A 16,822-nucleotide genomic window follows, 5' to 3' on the forward strand; every position below is an offset into this window, starting at 1 on the left:
ATTGGTGATTGAAGGAGGAGATTTTTATTGGTGATTGAAGAAGGAGATGCAGCAGATGACAACGGAAATGATAGAAGTTGTCGTTTGATTTGGTTGTTTATTTGGAGTTGTAGTCGGGCCGGTTTGAGACGGCTCTTTTGGGCCTTTTAAGTCATGTATTTTTTTAATGATTTAACTTTGGATCGTATTATAACTCGTATTTTAAAGATTAGTATTGGTTATTTTACGATTTTGTTACCTTTAAATGACCAAAGTTTAGATGTCGGTTGTAATGGGCTTTAAATTCCCTTTATTTTAATATGTATATTGGTTTTTTTTTGCCGTGTCCCGTGTCCTAAAAAAATCGGACTGCCGTGTCCCGTGTCCGTGTCGTGTCCGTGTCCGTGTCCGTGTCCGTTTTCGTGCAACCTAGCATTCCTATGGCGACTTAAACCTAAATTTGTTACACATTAGACTAAGAGGTAACCTAGACAACACGGGTCCAAAATTTTCAAATCTTAACCGGGCCCAAATCCATCTTTACAGTCTCTAGGCTCTTGATTTTCTAAGTAATGACTAAATGGTACTCGTACTTTCTAGTTATGAGGAACGACATACATGGAGTCTATATATGATCAGTTGGTCTTATTTGTGATGGATAGTACCCGTCACAAGCTAAAGACGGATAATACCCCTCTCACAGTAAGGCAAGTGGGAGGGCAAGTGGGGGAAAAATGGAGCACCCTATGGATAGTGCAACTTGCATATTGTGAGATGGCACTATTCGTCTTCAGCTTGTGACGGATAGTGCTCGTCTTCAATGAGATTTTGTGATATGATCAGAAGTACGGAGTATGCATAGAAATTGTCTATACAATGCTTTTTGGCTCTCCGAGAATTTGAGTTGTATATATTGAAACATAATAAATGAAACAAGAAGAAACAAGAAGAAAAATAATGGAGAATGAGATATTCCTAGCAAAATGTACAAAAATTCCAGGATTCGGTTCTTTTTATAGTTGTACTTTATAACATGAAGTTAGGAAGATGGTCATAAATGATAGTGTCACGAAAAATACATAAAAGAGTACAGAAAGACGTTTTTTAATAACTTAATAAAACACCGTCTCTTCAACGGAGTAATATGCAGGTCTATTCAACAAATGAACTTGTTAAATTAAATTGTATTTCTGACCGAATGCAATCCTACGAATAATAATTTCTAATCCAATCTTTCGAAATTAATACGTTTATTATTATTATACGAGTACAAGTACTACATACTCATTTTGAAATTATATCTGTTGCATTACGACTACAAAGTAGTCGTACAAACTAAATCTGACGCTGCAAAATTCAGTTACATAACAGAATTTTCCACTACCCAGACTTGTTTATAGGACTTGGATAGGTGGATTTGATAGTGACGTCACTCTCACATGCCAAACATACGCTTTTTTCAAGCTTCACGGTGTAGGAAAATATCTCTGTGATTGTAATTAGTTTTTCGTCCGTCTGAAGAGAAACATGGGTCAAATATGCTTAAAGTGGTCACATTTTTAGGCTTATTATACAACTTATTGTTTGTCCTATGCTTAAAGTGGTGGATATTTGACCCGTCTATAACTATAGACGGATATCTCCCGTCTATAATGAGAATTTGTGTTGTGATTGAGACTTGCTAAATCCCGCACACCAATTTACTCAATTTCGTACATTTTTCCTCTTTATTCTGAGCATACCTTTCTCATTTTGACGCCACTTAGAGAGAATTAAAAACCCAAAAAAATGAGAAACGCGCCTCCCAATCACCAACCCCCCTCCCTGCACCGGCACCCTCCCCGCCCACCCTCCTACCGCCACGACCACCCCTCCATACCCTTCCTGCGCCGACGCTGCCACAACCCTTTCCTCTACTCGACGCCACACAACCACAATAATGATTTAATTGCTGTAAACAGATAAACTGCAAGTTGCTAGCAAATTGATTGGAATTTGCATGATTTACCACTGACCATGCATTATTACGTGCAGGGGCGGATCTAGGATTTAGAAGTAGGTTGGGCTGCGTTGACGTCGATGGTGGTTAGACAATTGAAACCCGCAAACCATATAATTGGAGCAGTGATCTGTGAATGATGATGGCGAAGCCCTTTTTTTTTCTTTTTTTGGAGAATTACAATATAAATCAGTATACAATTGAAAATGTGTATACTTGTTAACAAATATTTTTTTTCAGTACTATTCATAATACAAGTTCTGTTAAATTTAACAACCATTATAAAAAAACAAAGACTAGAAAATTCCGTCTTTTTGGAATATACTCCCTCCTATTCTATATATTCTTCCCTATTTCCTAAAACGGATTATTCAGGTTTTCTTCCCCTTTCTTATTTTGGAAACTTTTACTCTTATTTTATTCATTTCTCTCTCCTATCACCAAACCCCACCAAAAAAGATGCTTGTTATGGGATTTGAACCCCCGCCCCTGACAACAAGAAGGAAATTCCTCAAGTTACTGCTCTTGCCAACTGAGCAAGGTTGAAACAACAATCATTTGCTGATGTGAATTCATTATATTCCTAAAAACTAGTTGGCCTTAAGCCCATATAGCCACCTATGTAGATCCGCCCCTGATTACGTGTTATAACTTAGGCTAAGATTAACCGGGTCTTAGCAAGGGTCTGAGCAAAGATCTCAGCCTCAAACTTGCAGCATAGCATGGATAAAGCAAGTGTACTGTAGCAAAGTTTTAGAACGGGTCAGGGGAATCTAAGACCCAACTTAAAACCCGTAAATAGTGTTTTGTTTGTGTATAAAATAGGTTTAGTGGGGTCCTATATTTAATTGTTGATAATTTTGATGGGTCTGAGGGATAAAGTGGAAGAAATAAAAGAGTCCGAGTTAAGTCTTTAAGATAAAATAATAATATTTTACTGTTGTTAAGACTCATATTAAGTCTGTGGATAAACATAGTCTTATAATTGGTTGAATTATGACATTGAGCTTGTTACTATTACACTGTTGACTCGAATCTTTCGATGACAAGTTTCAGTGCATGAGGGATGGTTCGCCGGCGCGAGGGTTGGTTCTCAGGACTGGCACATGGTGGTCGTCGGATGGTTGGTGGGTGGCCATGGATGATGAGGAGGATGAGGAGAGATTTTTTTTTTTGGTAAATAAAGGATTGTATTGGAAAACAGTTTTAAAGTGCGTAGGATATAATAATATTATACGGGGGATTCAACAAATATGTTAATTTTATCCTATAATAAAAATGTTAAATTAATCCCCTAGACAACAAAATACGGAATCTAAATTTGAAATTAATTTAAGGTTTTCGAGTGGTCATTTGAACAAGAACTATTTAATGAGACATGCTAAATCCCGCACACAATTTACTTAAATCCGCATTTTCCCTTTTATTCCAAGCATACCCCTGCCATCTCTCAATGCCACAAAGAGGATGATCAAAAACTCAAAAAATATGACAACACCCGGCCCTTTTGTTCCTTCCCAATCACTCGACCACCCTCCTCCAATAGCGAATCCAGAAAAATTTCTTTCTGGGGTCCTGATTAATATTTAAAATCTATACACACATAAAAGAATTATAGAATTATTTTTTTAACCTGAAAATTAGATAAAATACGCAAAAAAAAAAAAATCTATTTCCGGTGTCCGCGCACCCCGAAATGCCGTGAGTAGATCCGTTGCTGCACTCCCCCACCCTCCTCCTCTACACCGGCCACCCTCACCCCTCTCAGAACCGACCACCACCAACACTGTCACAACAGTCATCGTCAGTGAACTACGGCGTTGCTTGTCGGAGATCACACTAACTCCGACGTCGGCGCTCCTCCAATCACACTAATTTCCACTTAACCAATCAAATTCTAATTTCAGAGAGCTTATAGTAAAACAATACTTCAATAATCAATATGCGAGTTTTCACTCTCCATTTACCAATTTACCCCTGACTCACCTCCTGTAAAAACTTCTGTAAAACAGTATAACTGCTTAGTGTAATAAAACTGTAAAAATACCGTTCACTCCATTCCATCTCATCTCCACCTCCATAACAGAATCACTAACAAACCTTCTAGAACCATCCACCTCACTACTCTCCCTCCAAAATATCTTCCCTCCCTTACCTTCTTCTCCAAGCTACTCTTCTCCCATCCTCCTATAAATACCCCACCCATTTCCCACTTCACACCACACCAAAAAATGGCCTCATTATCATCACACTCCTTAACAATCCTTCTCCTCATAATAATCTTCGCCACTAACCCTCCTCTAACAACCTCCCTCCCTACCGTTTCCACCCCACCTTCCCAACCTCCCACCACAACAACCACCCTCCCTTCCCAATCCACCTCCCCATTCGCCGCCCTCACACCAATCCTCTCTTCCCTTGGTTACCACGACCTCGCTCTCGCTTCCGCCACACTTTCCCTCCCTTCCCCAACCTCACCACCACTCTCCCCTACCACTCCGATAACTCTCTTCGCTCCCTCCGACTCCTCCCTCCGTACCTGCACCACCTGCTCCCTCACCTTACTCCTCCAAGAACACTCCCTCCCTGGCCTTTACCCCGCCTCTTACCTCTCCCGTCTCCCTTTCGGAACTCGTCTCGAGTCCCTCCTTCCCGGCCGCTGCCTCACCCTCACTCACACTCCTTCCCCTCCTACCTCTCCGGTCAACTCCTCTCGCCTTTTCATCAATGGCGCCGAACTCACATTTCCTGACCTCTTTTCAAATCCTCACATTATAATCCATGGCCTACAAGGCTTCTTATCTCACCTCTCGCCGTACTCGTGTTCCTACGACAAATTCGCGGCTTCGCCGTTGTCGTCTTCACTCTACATCCACCATCCGCTTCCGTCAACGGCGTTGACCAGAATGATGCTCGCTGACGCAATGATCCGCCTCCGTATTTCCGGATACTCAATCCTCTCGCTCGCGATCCGCGTCAAGTATCCGGAGCTCGTGACGCTACATAACATGACGATCTTCGCGGTTGATGACGTGGCGATCTTCCACGGCGGACACGCGTACATTCACAGTGTTCGGTTCCACATTCTCCCGAACCGGATGCTTCGGTTCGCTGACCTGGAGCGTCTTCCAGCTTCGACGATCCTTCCGACGCTCGAAATCGGCGAGTCTCTTACTGTAACAAGCAGCGGTGGTGGCGGATTGTCGTCGCCGATGAGGATTAATTACGTGAGAGTTAAGTTTCCTGATATGTTGTATAACATGAAACTTGTTGTACACGGTGTATCCTCTCCGTTTCCTCGTCTCGGTCACACTATTTCTACCGCCACTCGCCAGATTAGCGGAGCTACTCTTGCTGCTGTCTCGTCGTTTCAAAATTCGGCTTATGAAGAGACCGTCTCTCCCGAACCTGCTGCTGCAAGCTCGCCTGTAATGGCTGATTATCAGAGTAATGCTCCTGGTGATAATAATCATGTTGAGTCTGATGATGATTATCATGATTATGCTCATCACGGTCTTTGAATTAATCTCATGATAATCTTCAATCAATTCTCTAATCTTAGGTTCTATGATCGACGATTACTACGTCGTTTATAGTAATAATTAGTTGTCGTTTTAATGATTTTGTTGATGATGAATTGTAGTAGCTGATGATTTTGTAGTTTGAATTGTAACGATCGATGTTCCACGAATTATGATGAAATGATGATGAAGATGTTAATTAGCAGTAAACTCGGTGCAATTATCGTTGAATTTCGTTTTAATTTTGTCTGTTAATTGAATCACAATTTTTTTTAATTATAATTATTACTGGTTACAGTAACTCACAAATCTCGATTAATTTCAAATTTAAAGAAATTCAGTATTTTAATGCATAAATATCTGATTTAATTAGTTCAACAGTCTTGAATATACTCGATTACTCGTACGTGAATGTGTCCGCGGAATTGTAATTAAGATCGGGATTAGTTATCGTAATTTTTAGTGTTTAGTTTTTATTAGCTCGGATCCGGATTAAACAAGAGGTACTCATTAATTAATTAATTAATTAATTAATACGTGGTAATCTATAATAACTGTGGGAAAAAATATGGTGTTTGTCACAGTGGGAAGTCCAAAATTCTGTTGTAACTGATTTACAGCATCGAATTAGTTTGTTTTTTTTTTTGGTACAGACATCGAATTAGTTTGTGCAACGGAGATAACTGCACAATGAACAGTTAAATTTCGTAGAAGATTTAGAAATTACCAAAGGTCTTAAGTAATGAGATGTTCGTACAATAATTTTACGTGAAAATGATTTTTATATAGGAGTACAAAAAAGGCTACACAAAAGAAAGTGATAACTACTTCTACGAAGGTAAATAATGTAAACTAAGAGCTGATTTTACAATAAAATGTACGCTTATGTAAAACCGTTGTATAAGTAGCACTGCATTTGGGTTTGTGCGGTGATGTTGAAGTGGTGAATGTTACTGAAAAGAGAAAAAAGGAATCGAGTAATAAACAAAATAGACTGGTAAACAGTCATTTTGATTCGGCTTTGGATTTGGTTAAATCGGTTAGCTAGGATCATTGATCTGTTTTAATTTGTTAATTTTTTTTTGCCTCATCAACCACTTGTGCATAAAATCCTACATACACAAATATTATCCTTCCTACAACCAGTTGTATAGTAGCATGGTAAAACCGTTTCAAAGTTATTGAGCTTTTACACAAAGTTTTTGAGCTATTTTATGAAGTTATTGAGCGTAATAATTATTCTGTTAAGTTCAATAACTTTGTATCGTAGCTCGATAATTTTGTTAGTAGTGCTCGATAACTTTATAACAAAGCTCAACTGCATTGAATAAGTTGTATATACAACCAGTTGTATAATACATTAACTAGAAATCCTACTCGATCACGTTTTATTGGCACAAGCTAACAAGCTATATCGTTTTTTTAATCAAAAGTTACATAATATCGATTTTATCTTAGTAATCGACCAAATTGCCCATTTTCCACCCCTCGAACGATGTGGTATGTAAACCCTATAACGCTCTTGCATCTCTATGTAACTTGCATGTCTATTGATTTTTTTTTTGTCTAAGCATCATTATGGAGTTAAGCATAAAAAAATTTAATTTCAAAGAAAACCTTACGTCCATAATATTATTAATATTATTTTAATTGTAATTATAATTATTATTGTTGTTGTGTAGAAAATATAATATTTTTAAATATCTCCGATTATTATTCTTAATATATTTACGTTTTAAAGTCAACAAATTTTAATTTGCCATATAAAAATAAAAAAAGATTATAGCAAAAATAACTAAATTTAATCGAATATTTTAGATGACAAACAAAATTTTCTTGTATCATATAACGACATATCTACTAACCAGTTTCCTAAGTTTTGTGACGGGCTTGGCAATAGCGAATTTTTTTTAAACACGTACGATATAGCAATTAAAACAATAGCAACAACAACAACAAAAACCATGGCAAGTACTCGCGGTCTATCAAGGCTAAAGAATTATGTTGTTTTAGAAATCGTGTTCAAAAAACTAAAATCACGCTCTTTTCCATGCAAAAATGCAAAATGACATGCAATATTACCATATTTTAGGTTGTAATTAGCGTAACGTAAAATTTTACAAAAATCGTCCTTGAAATATTGTGAATTTGATCACCGATGTTAACTATATTCGACAAACTAATACAACAAGAATAAGATCTATCTAAAATTCAACGGTCTTGATATTTTCTCTAAGAAATTTGAATTTGAGCACGCGATAAAAGAGAACATTTCTTTCCGCGATCTGAAATTATCCTATCCGTAACTATTGAAAAAGGTTCGAAATGTAGAACGTAATCCAATTAATTAGTTTCTATGTTTACTCCTTTATCCGATGTGAACACTCAATTTCGATTTGATTTATTTTGATCCAATTTGATATATTTCCTTGTATTATTTGAATTAGAATTAGGCTCTATTTGGCAAACGGCAGAAGCAGTTTTGCACTAGCTGATAACATAACAGAATACGGTTGACAGATTTTAGCAGCAGGTTGGACTAGGGGTGTAAACGAGCCGAGCCGAGCTCGAGCTTACCTATGATCGAGCTCGGCTCATATTGTAAAAGTCGAGTTCGAGCCCGAATCCGAGCTCTTGAAATCAAGGCTCGGGATCGGCTCATATAATATTTTACGAGCCCGAACCCGAGCTCGAGCTTTATTTGCGTACTATTTTTTCGAGCATTATTTTAATTATAACGTAGTTTTTTATTTAAAAATTCAAATTCAAACGAGAATATTATTTTTTTGTTAGCTTATAATAACAGTTATTATGTAATTTTATCTTATAAACTAATATTTTAATTTATTTATTTTAAAATTGATACAATTTAAGTAAATATATTGAAAAACATTAAGTAATTTTAAAAATAACGAGCTCAAACGAGCTCCCGAGCCGAGCCTTAGTGTGCTCAAGCTCGGCTCGGTTTGGGCTCAGCTTAGTTCGAGCCCGAGCTCGAGCTCAGTTTGACCGATCTCGAGCCGAGCTTTGACCGAGCCGATCCCGAGGGCTTGTCGAGCAGGCTCAGTTCATTTACAGCCCTAGGTTTGACCATGCATCGAATTAAATTAGTAGAATTAAGAAAACGTGTTTGGTAATTAGCAGATTATATGACAAATCTACCATTTTCATCAGTTGAGATCACCTATCCCACTTTTATGTTCTATCTTGTGTCCCACTACTTTAAGATTTTGACACATCACACATAAGATAGTAGAAATGGTAATAGTATATATCATAGTGCTTATGTGTCAATAGGAGAAGTGATGGGACACAAGATGGGACACGAAATGGGATAGAAGATCTGCACTTCATTTTCATACATGTATAAAATGAATATGCTATAGCAATATGCTGCTATTAACAACATATTCAAAAACAGTAGATTCCGGCCAATATGCTATCTGAATATGCCATTGACAAAACACATAATATTAGTAGATTGATTGGTCAATCTACTATTTATACCGAAACTTACTAATTTCACCTAATATGTTATTTACCAAACAGCGCCTACGTTCAAAAAGTAGATAGTTAGGCCTTTGCTCCAAGACCAAATTGTGTATATGTTACCATATAAATCTATCTATTGTAGTATAAATGCAACCTATCTCAACACCTTGTACTCATCCAATATAATAGTGCATGTTTTCTTTGTTACATGTACTAAATGGATGAAAACATAAACATCATTGCATATTCCAATAGAAAAAAACCCAAACAACATAAATTATCATTCTACAAAGTTTATAGAATATATCAAAATGTTTTCATTGATTTAGTAATCGACCAAATGGCCAATTTTCGTCCCCTCGAAAGATGTGGTACGTAAAATTGTAAACCCTCTAACGTTCTTAAATCTCTATATAATTTATGTCTATTTAATTTTCTTACATTTATTTCATGTTCATTTGATACAGGACAAATATGGTTCATGCCACGATGCCAGTTCAAGCATCTTGTGTCCAATTGTTATATCCCATCTTGTGTCCCCACCTTAATAACTTGACACATCACACTTCTAGCGTGCAGATTCAATGCAGTCCAAACTGATTAGAGAAATCTATAAGCATGCTAAAAAAAAATTCATGCTCGCTTTTTGTACTGCAATATCGTAACTCCCTTCTAAGGGTTAGCTGCGGTAATTGGAAAGGGTTCGATAGTGATACTATGACTTGTATTCAATCATTTGTAATATCTGATATATATATATATGTGTGAAATCGAATGTATTTGTATTCAATCATTTGTAATAATATCTAATAGATCGATTCATAGATTATTGATGTAAAATTGTACAATTTGATATGAGTATATTATTTTCGCGCCATAAAATGGTCATTTATCATATTTTCCAAGGAGAAAACGTGTATTCTGTCTTTTGCGATGTTAACTTTAGATAGTATATTTGATGTACAATTGTATAGTACTCCTTCCATACCACATCATCAAAGGTAACATTGACTTTTTCACACCTGTCAAGACACGTTTTACAACGTGAATATCTTTAGTTACACATCATTAAAAATTATAAAAATTTGATATTTTTATAGCATTAATAACGACAAATCAAACAAGATCTTACATGACTATATTTTGTCTTATAAATTAAGAATAATATCGAAGATTCCTTACGACCATGAATAGTGCCAAGATTTCCAATGTTACCATTGGTGTGGTATGAAGGGAGTAGTTTGATCTGTAATTTTCGCTTCAAAATAATCAATTCTTATATTCTCCAAGGAGAAAATGCATATTATCCTTTACGATGTTAATTTTAGATCTACGAAAAAATTCTCATTTTGGATGACATTGTCGTTAAGTTTGTTGGTCTAACAGAGGATCGATTAGAGATTCGTTAACGACCTTCTACTTACCATTTTTAAAGGAGATGTCGAACATAGACTTGCTTCTTTTTACGCATCAATAATTATACTCCGTAGTATAGAAGATGTAAAAGATATTGTCAGGTTCCCTTGTATCAATTACACAAATTAAAAGACGAATAAATACTTCTTAGGCCAGCAAAACATAAACAATAATACTCCTATTTATGTTCGTCATCAGTAGCTAACTAGCTACGTTTGTCTCTCTCAAATGCAATACAAATACTCCGGTCTGGACCGGAGTACCTAACAAGAGCCTAATTGCGAATATAATCTTTTATTAAATCCGATTTACCCTGATTCTTTTTCGTATCTTTGTTTCTGCGTATTAGTCCAACTTAGTACGTTTACTTAATTATTAGTCACGAAAACTAACATAAATGGATGTAAAATATTTTCGCGCGATAAATAGTACAAAAGATAAAAAGCGAATGTTTTGAGTTATTTACGCGTTTTAAAACCGTGATAATAGATTTACTCTATCGAACATAATACAATGCCTTATGCGAATATGCAATCGAATTCTGTAAACATTGTTGTAATTGAAATCGTCTAAAAATAGAATTATATCAATGTGAACACTTTGATTTACTCTGATTTTCATTGATATGTTTCCATATATAGTAAGGTCCATAAAATATGACCTCACCAACCCACCCTACCCTACTACATACATGAAGCTATATATGTATGGTAGTATAAATGTAAACTTTCTCTATACTACAACACAAATTCTCATTGAAGACGGATACTATCCCGTCACAAGCTGAAGACGAATAGTGTCCCTCTACAATATCCCAACATTATCACTTGCTTGTCAATCCATTTGGTGCATGTTGTTAGGACACGTATCAAATGAAAGAGGACGTAAACATGATTATATTCTCCAATAGAAAAAAACTCAAATATACCGTTTTAAATCACAAAAAACCTCGAAATGTTTATATGAAACCAAAATACCATTATCAAATCAGAGATTTACCATATAGTTCATTTCCGTTCTTTAGAGGGAAATGGTACGTAAATTTGTTTTTTTTTTTTAAAATTGTTGTATTATGGAGTATTTAATTTTTCAATTTCACGTCTTGATGATTTTTTTTCACTATTGATTGATGCAGGGCAAAGAATAAATGTTCTCTCTTTTAATTTGAGAAGTTGAGTGATTTTGTGCCATCCCAAATTTCACTATGGGTTTTCGGAATCATCACAAGATCATCATACATGGAATGAAATTATGTTTCGACATCTTTCACAATATTTCTTCAATTCCGAGTGTGTTTCACATTTTTTTCATTGTCCGGAATTTAAGGAATCGCGAAAGATGGATTAGTCATATTTTTACCTAGTCGTTACAAAAACGCTTTGATAAGAGAGGTGACGTTATGACATTGGGAAATAATATTGATCGAGACCCGTAAGGAAAATGGGCATTGATGGATGAAATCGCTCGGAAGAGAGAACAATTAATATTTTTAATTTATGTTTACGCAAGACGAGAGTTTTTAATGGCCTCCAAGAATAATTATAGACTACGGTGTATATTGATGGCCTTGTAGAATCATTCATTCTAAGTTTCAGGGATCATAACGGGCTTTTATTTATCACAAATTCTAATTTGTGACGGAAAATGTGACCACTTTAATTTATTGGATTCTCTCAAGTAATTATTCAACTGTTTTTACATTTGTTGTTATACATCTATTCTTGCATAAGTACAGTGTATCAAATTGTAGTTTTATCAATCAACATTCCGTCTCATTATAGACGGCCATTATCCCTCTATAACTATAGGCGGATAGTGGCCCAAATCACAGGAATATGAGTTGCCCAAATCACAGGAATATGAGCAGCACTACAAATAGACAGTATCTCTTCCTGAATCTCCTTAGGCAATCATGACTCCTAAAGGATTAGGGCACTTCATTGCTTCCAGTAACAAATGTGGCAGGTTTTCAAATCCGTCTTTTGTCTCGATTTTCAAGATAACTCCCAGATTTTGATCCTTAAGTTTCTGCAGTTGTTTTCTAACCATCACGATGTCCTCAACATCACGTATGAACGAGGCTCCAATCATGTCAGCTTGTGACGCGACAAATTCAAGGTCCAACAGATCCTTTGAAGTCAGACCCTCAAATTTAATGCAACTATCACTCCCCATATTTTCCCATCATCAAATGCTATAGTTTCTCCTGGTTTCACCGAATCAAAAAAGATAACCAGAGGAGCATGTTATCCCTGAATTTTGTCATATTTCCCATGGTACCCCTGTTTTTAAGAATGTGCTTATGGTGTTCTTGAGGTTCCACTTTTGTGCCCATGGTACCCCTTAATGTAAGGGTCGTTAAATGGAGGTTAAATATTGAAACGTAGGAACCAGAGGAACATTTGGGGTGAATGATTCTTATTATTGTATGTTCTCTGATGTGTGAATTACATCCTTTCATGTGCTTTATATACAAGCTAAATAAACAACTAAGTATGGTGAGTATTGTTTACAATATCAAACATATGGAAAGAATAATAAACAACTAAGTATGGGCAGCCTTGATTTGTGATATGTCAGGAGCCTTTTGCTGATGTTGAGCAACGGCTCTTTGGGATCCTATTACCCCCCGCAAGTTGGAGTGTGGATAGTTGACACACCCAACTTGGATAGAAGGTCATCGAAGGAAGCACGACCGAGAGCTTTCGTCAGAATATCTGCGAGTTGAGCTTTTGTATGAATGTAGCTTGGCGCGATGACACCTCGTTGTATTTCGTCGCGGATGAAATGACAATCGACTTTGATGTGTTTGGTGCGCTCGTGGAAAACTGGGTTTCGGGCAATGTGAAGAGCCGATTTGTTATCGCAACGAAGCGGGATTGGCTGTTGTTGAGGAATGCCGAGAGACTGAAGGAGGCCTTTAAGCCATTTGAGCTCACAAATTGTAACAGCCATGGCTCGATATTCTGATTCGGACGAAGAACGTGAGACGGTGGGTTGCTTCTTTGTTTTCCAAGAAATGGGAGATGATCCCAAGAACACAATATAAGCCGAGAGAGAACGTCGACTGGTGGGACAGGCCGCGTAGTTTGCGTCACAGTAAGCATTGAGACGTAAATCACTGTCGGAACGAAGAAGTATACCTTGTCCCGGGGAGTTTTTCAAGTACCGAACCACTGTAAGAGCTGCGTGCCAATGGTCACTAGTTGGAGCATGCATAAACTGAGCTAGAGTGTGGACCGAGTATGTAAGTTCGGGTCTAGTAATTGTAAGGTAAACGAGGCGGCCCACGAGTCTTCTATAGGGCTGTGGGTCTTTTAGCAGGTCGGCCTTTGAATGAGCAAGGCGATGATTTTGTTCCATAGGTGTGGAAACGGGTTTGGTACCTAGAAGGCCCGTTTCCGTTAAAATGTCTAGAGCGTATTGTCGTTGAGAAATAAAAAATCCGGAATCATTTCTTGCAACCTCGAGTCCAAGAAAGTATTTGAGGACCCCGAGGTCCTTCATGTAAAAGCACTTGTGCAAGTATTCCTTGAACTTGGTAATAAAGGGAACATTGTTCCCGCAAATAACCAAGTCATCAACATATACGAGGACGTGTACCTCGGTGTTGGTGTGGGAGATGGAGAATAAAGAGTGATCGAGAGGACATTGTTTAAAACCGTACTCGCGAAGGGCAGCAGCTAGCTTGGCATACCAGCATCGAGGTGCTTGTCGAAGGCCATAGAGGGATTTTCTGAGACGACAAACCTTCCCGTCAGTGGAGGGAAGAAAACCTGGTGGAGGCTTCATATAGACTTCCTCATGAAGATCTCCATGGAGAAAGGCGTTATGAACGTCCATTTGGTGAATGACCCAACGTTTTGCGGAAGCAATGGCAAGAAGAGTACGAACGGTAACCAATTTAATTGTCGGGGCAAAAGTTTCATTATAATCGACCCCTTCTATTTGACGATTACCCATCACGACTAGACGAGCTTTGTAGCGTTCGATGGACCCATCGGCATTATATTTAATTTTGTAGACCCACTTCGATCCAATAGCTTTCTTGTGGGGAGGAAGAGATTCGAGGGTCCATGTTTTATTTTTCGCGAGGGCATCAAGCTCCTTTTTCATAGCCTCTCGCCATTCGGGTACCTGTGCGGCATCTTTATAAAAGGTAGGCTCGTGGTGTTTAGTCACGGCCGATAAAAAAGCTTTATGGTGTTTAGTCAAGGCCCATTAAAAAAACACGTACCCGCGTCTTTTCCCTGCGACTATTGATGAGAGTGACCCAGTCGCAATTGCAGGGGTCGCACGAGCACCTCGGAAGCTGATCTTGATCGACGAGAGCATCCCAAATCGCTGTCAATCTGCCATAATAATCCACCAGGGATTCAGAAGCCCCTTGTCGACAAGCATGAAGGTCCGTTTGGAGTTGATAAATGCGTGCTTCGTTGGCCTGACAAAATCGAGTTTTGATATCGAGCCACACTTGTCTAGCCTCCGGCCTCAGAGAGATTTGTCGTCGTAAAGACGGAGCAAGTGTATTGAAGATCCACATAGTAACCAAAGCATTGGTTGACTGCCATGCCGCAAATGTATCAGATGTAGTCGATGGTTTTGAGATCGTCCCATCAACATATCCGAGTTTGCCTTTAGCGAGTAGAGCAAGGTGAAACGAGCGTGACCATTCATCGTAATTTGTGCCATCAAAAACGATGGGAGTAATACTATGCCCGGTGTGTTCGACGTGAACCAGATTATACGACGGAGTTGTGGTAGTATTGCCCACGGTGCCGGAATCTGGGTTCGGCATAGAAAGAAAAAAAGAAAGAAAAAGAAAAAGAAAACAGAGGAAAAGCAGAGAAACAAAACAGAGAGAAGGAGACTGTTAATGGAGAATGAGATGTTTGAGATGAAAAGACCTAGCTATTGATACCATATTGAAACGTAGGAACCAGAGGAACATTTGGGGTGAATGATTCTTATTATTGTATGTTCTCTGATGTGTGAATTACATCCTTTCATGTGCTTTATATACAAGCTAAATAAACAACTAAGTATGGTGAGTATTGTTTACAATATCAAACATATGGAAAGAATAATAAACAACTAAGTATGGGCAGCCTTGATTTGTGATATGTCAGGAGCCTTTTGCTGATGTTGAGCAACGGCTCTTTGGGATCCTATTATTAAATTTTGATGATGTGACAATAAATTAGTAATTAAAAATTACGGAAATTTTTCGGGGTACCCTTTAATTTTGTCAGATTTCCCATGGTACCTCTGCTTTTCATTTTATTTCATATTTATTAATAATTTTTAATTACTAATTCATTGCCACATCATCAAAATTTAACGGCCGTTACATTAGGGGGTTACCATGGGCACAAAAATGAAACCTCAACGGTCTCATAGGCAGATTCTTAAAAGCAGGGGTACCATGGGAAATCTGACAAAATTAGGGGTACCATGGGAAATTTCCGTAATAAAAAAAAATAGAGTAATTTTTTGTCGTTATTTAGAGGTCGTTTGGTTCAACAAGTCGGAATGGAATGAAGTTTGATAGTAAGATGGTATGAGGTGCTAAATCCATACTTGTCTAATCTTGTTTGGTTCATCATAAATTATAGAAGAAGGGAATGGAGTTTAAATCCAAGGGGGGAGGGTGGGTATGGGATTCCAAGGAGTTGGGGTGGAGTTAGAATCCATTGGTATCTAACTCCATTCCAAATTACTCCAACCAAACAAGGGAATGAATTAAATCCATTCCATTCCATTCCAATATGTCCAACCAAACACCCCCTTAATGCATTCGACTATGGATGTTAATGTTACTAGTGGTACAAAACTCAAACTCATCCGCACATGTTATAGCTAAACGGGTTATGTTTAGCTGCTTAGATATAACATGACCCAAACCCGATGGTTAAAAATTTATCTATCCATCCAAATCCAATGAGACTAGGTAAGGTCCAGGTTCTCGCTAGTCCAATCACTTACTATGTATTACTTAATTATCATAACTATTTTTTTTCTTTTTGTTTTAAAGTTTACCTTTCACTATGTATAAGAAACAAATATATGATATTAAATTGACATTAATAAGTTTATGAGAGCTTCCTGAAATAATTTTTGGCTTGTTACTAAGGAAGAAATTTTGAATTTCCCATATTCAACTTCCAGTTAATTTTTTGATAAATTTACGCGTACTAATGGACCAAAACAACATTACAGTGGAAAAATGGTGAAAAGTGATGGTGGTAGTAAATAGAAATGGTTAGATCTTGTCGAGTAATAGGTAAGATAAGGGACCTAACTATAGGTTATTTTACATATAAGGGACTCAACTTTTAAATAGTACAGTTAAGGGACTCCGTTATAACGCCGTTATCCCATATTGTTCAATCCTTGATGTCCACCAAAAAAAAAT

At 37.4% G+C, this 16,822-nt stretch overlaps 1 protein-coding gene across 1 annotated transcript; it reads left to right on the forward strand.

Annotated features, from left to right (window-relative positions):
• The first annotated feature begins 4,176 nt into the window (after positions 1-4,176).
• Positions 4,177-5,709, forward strand: LOC141656697 (uncharacterized). The gene has a single exon (XM_074463698.1). The coding sequence runs from the start codon at positions 4,210-4,212 to the stop codon at positions 5,497-5,499; it is 1,290 nt and encodes a 429-aa protein (XP_074319799.1). The 5' UTR covers positions 4,177-4,209; the 3' UTR covers positions 5,500-5,709.
• The last annotated feature ends 11,113 nt before the right edge of the window (positions 5,710-16,822 follow it).

The sequence above is a fragment of the Silene latifolia genome, chromosome 5, assembly GCF_048544455.1.
Source record: "Silene latifolia isolate original U9 population chromosome 5, ASM4854445v1, whole genome shotgun sequence".
Classification (NCBI taxonomy): Eukaryota; Viridiplantae; Streptophyta; class Magnoliopsida; order Caryophyllales; family Caryophyllaceae; genus Silene; species Silene latifolia.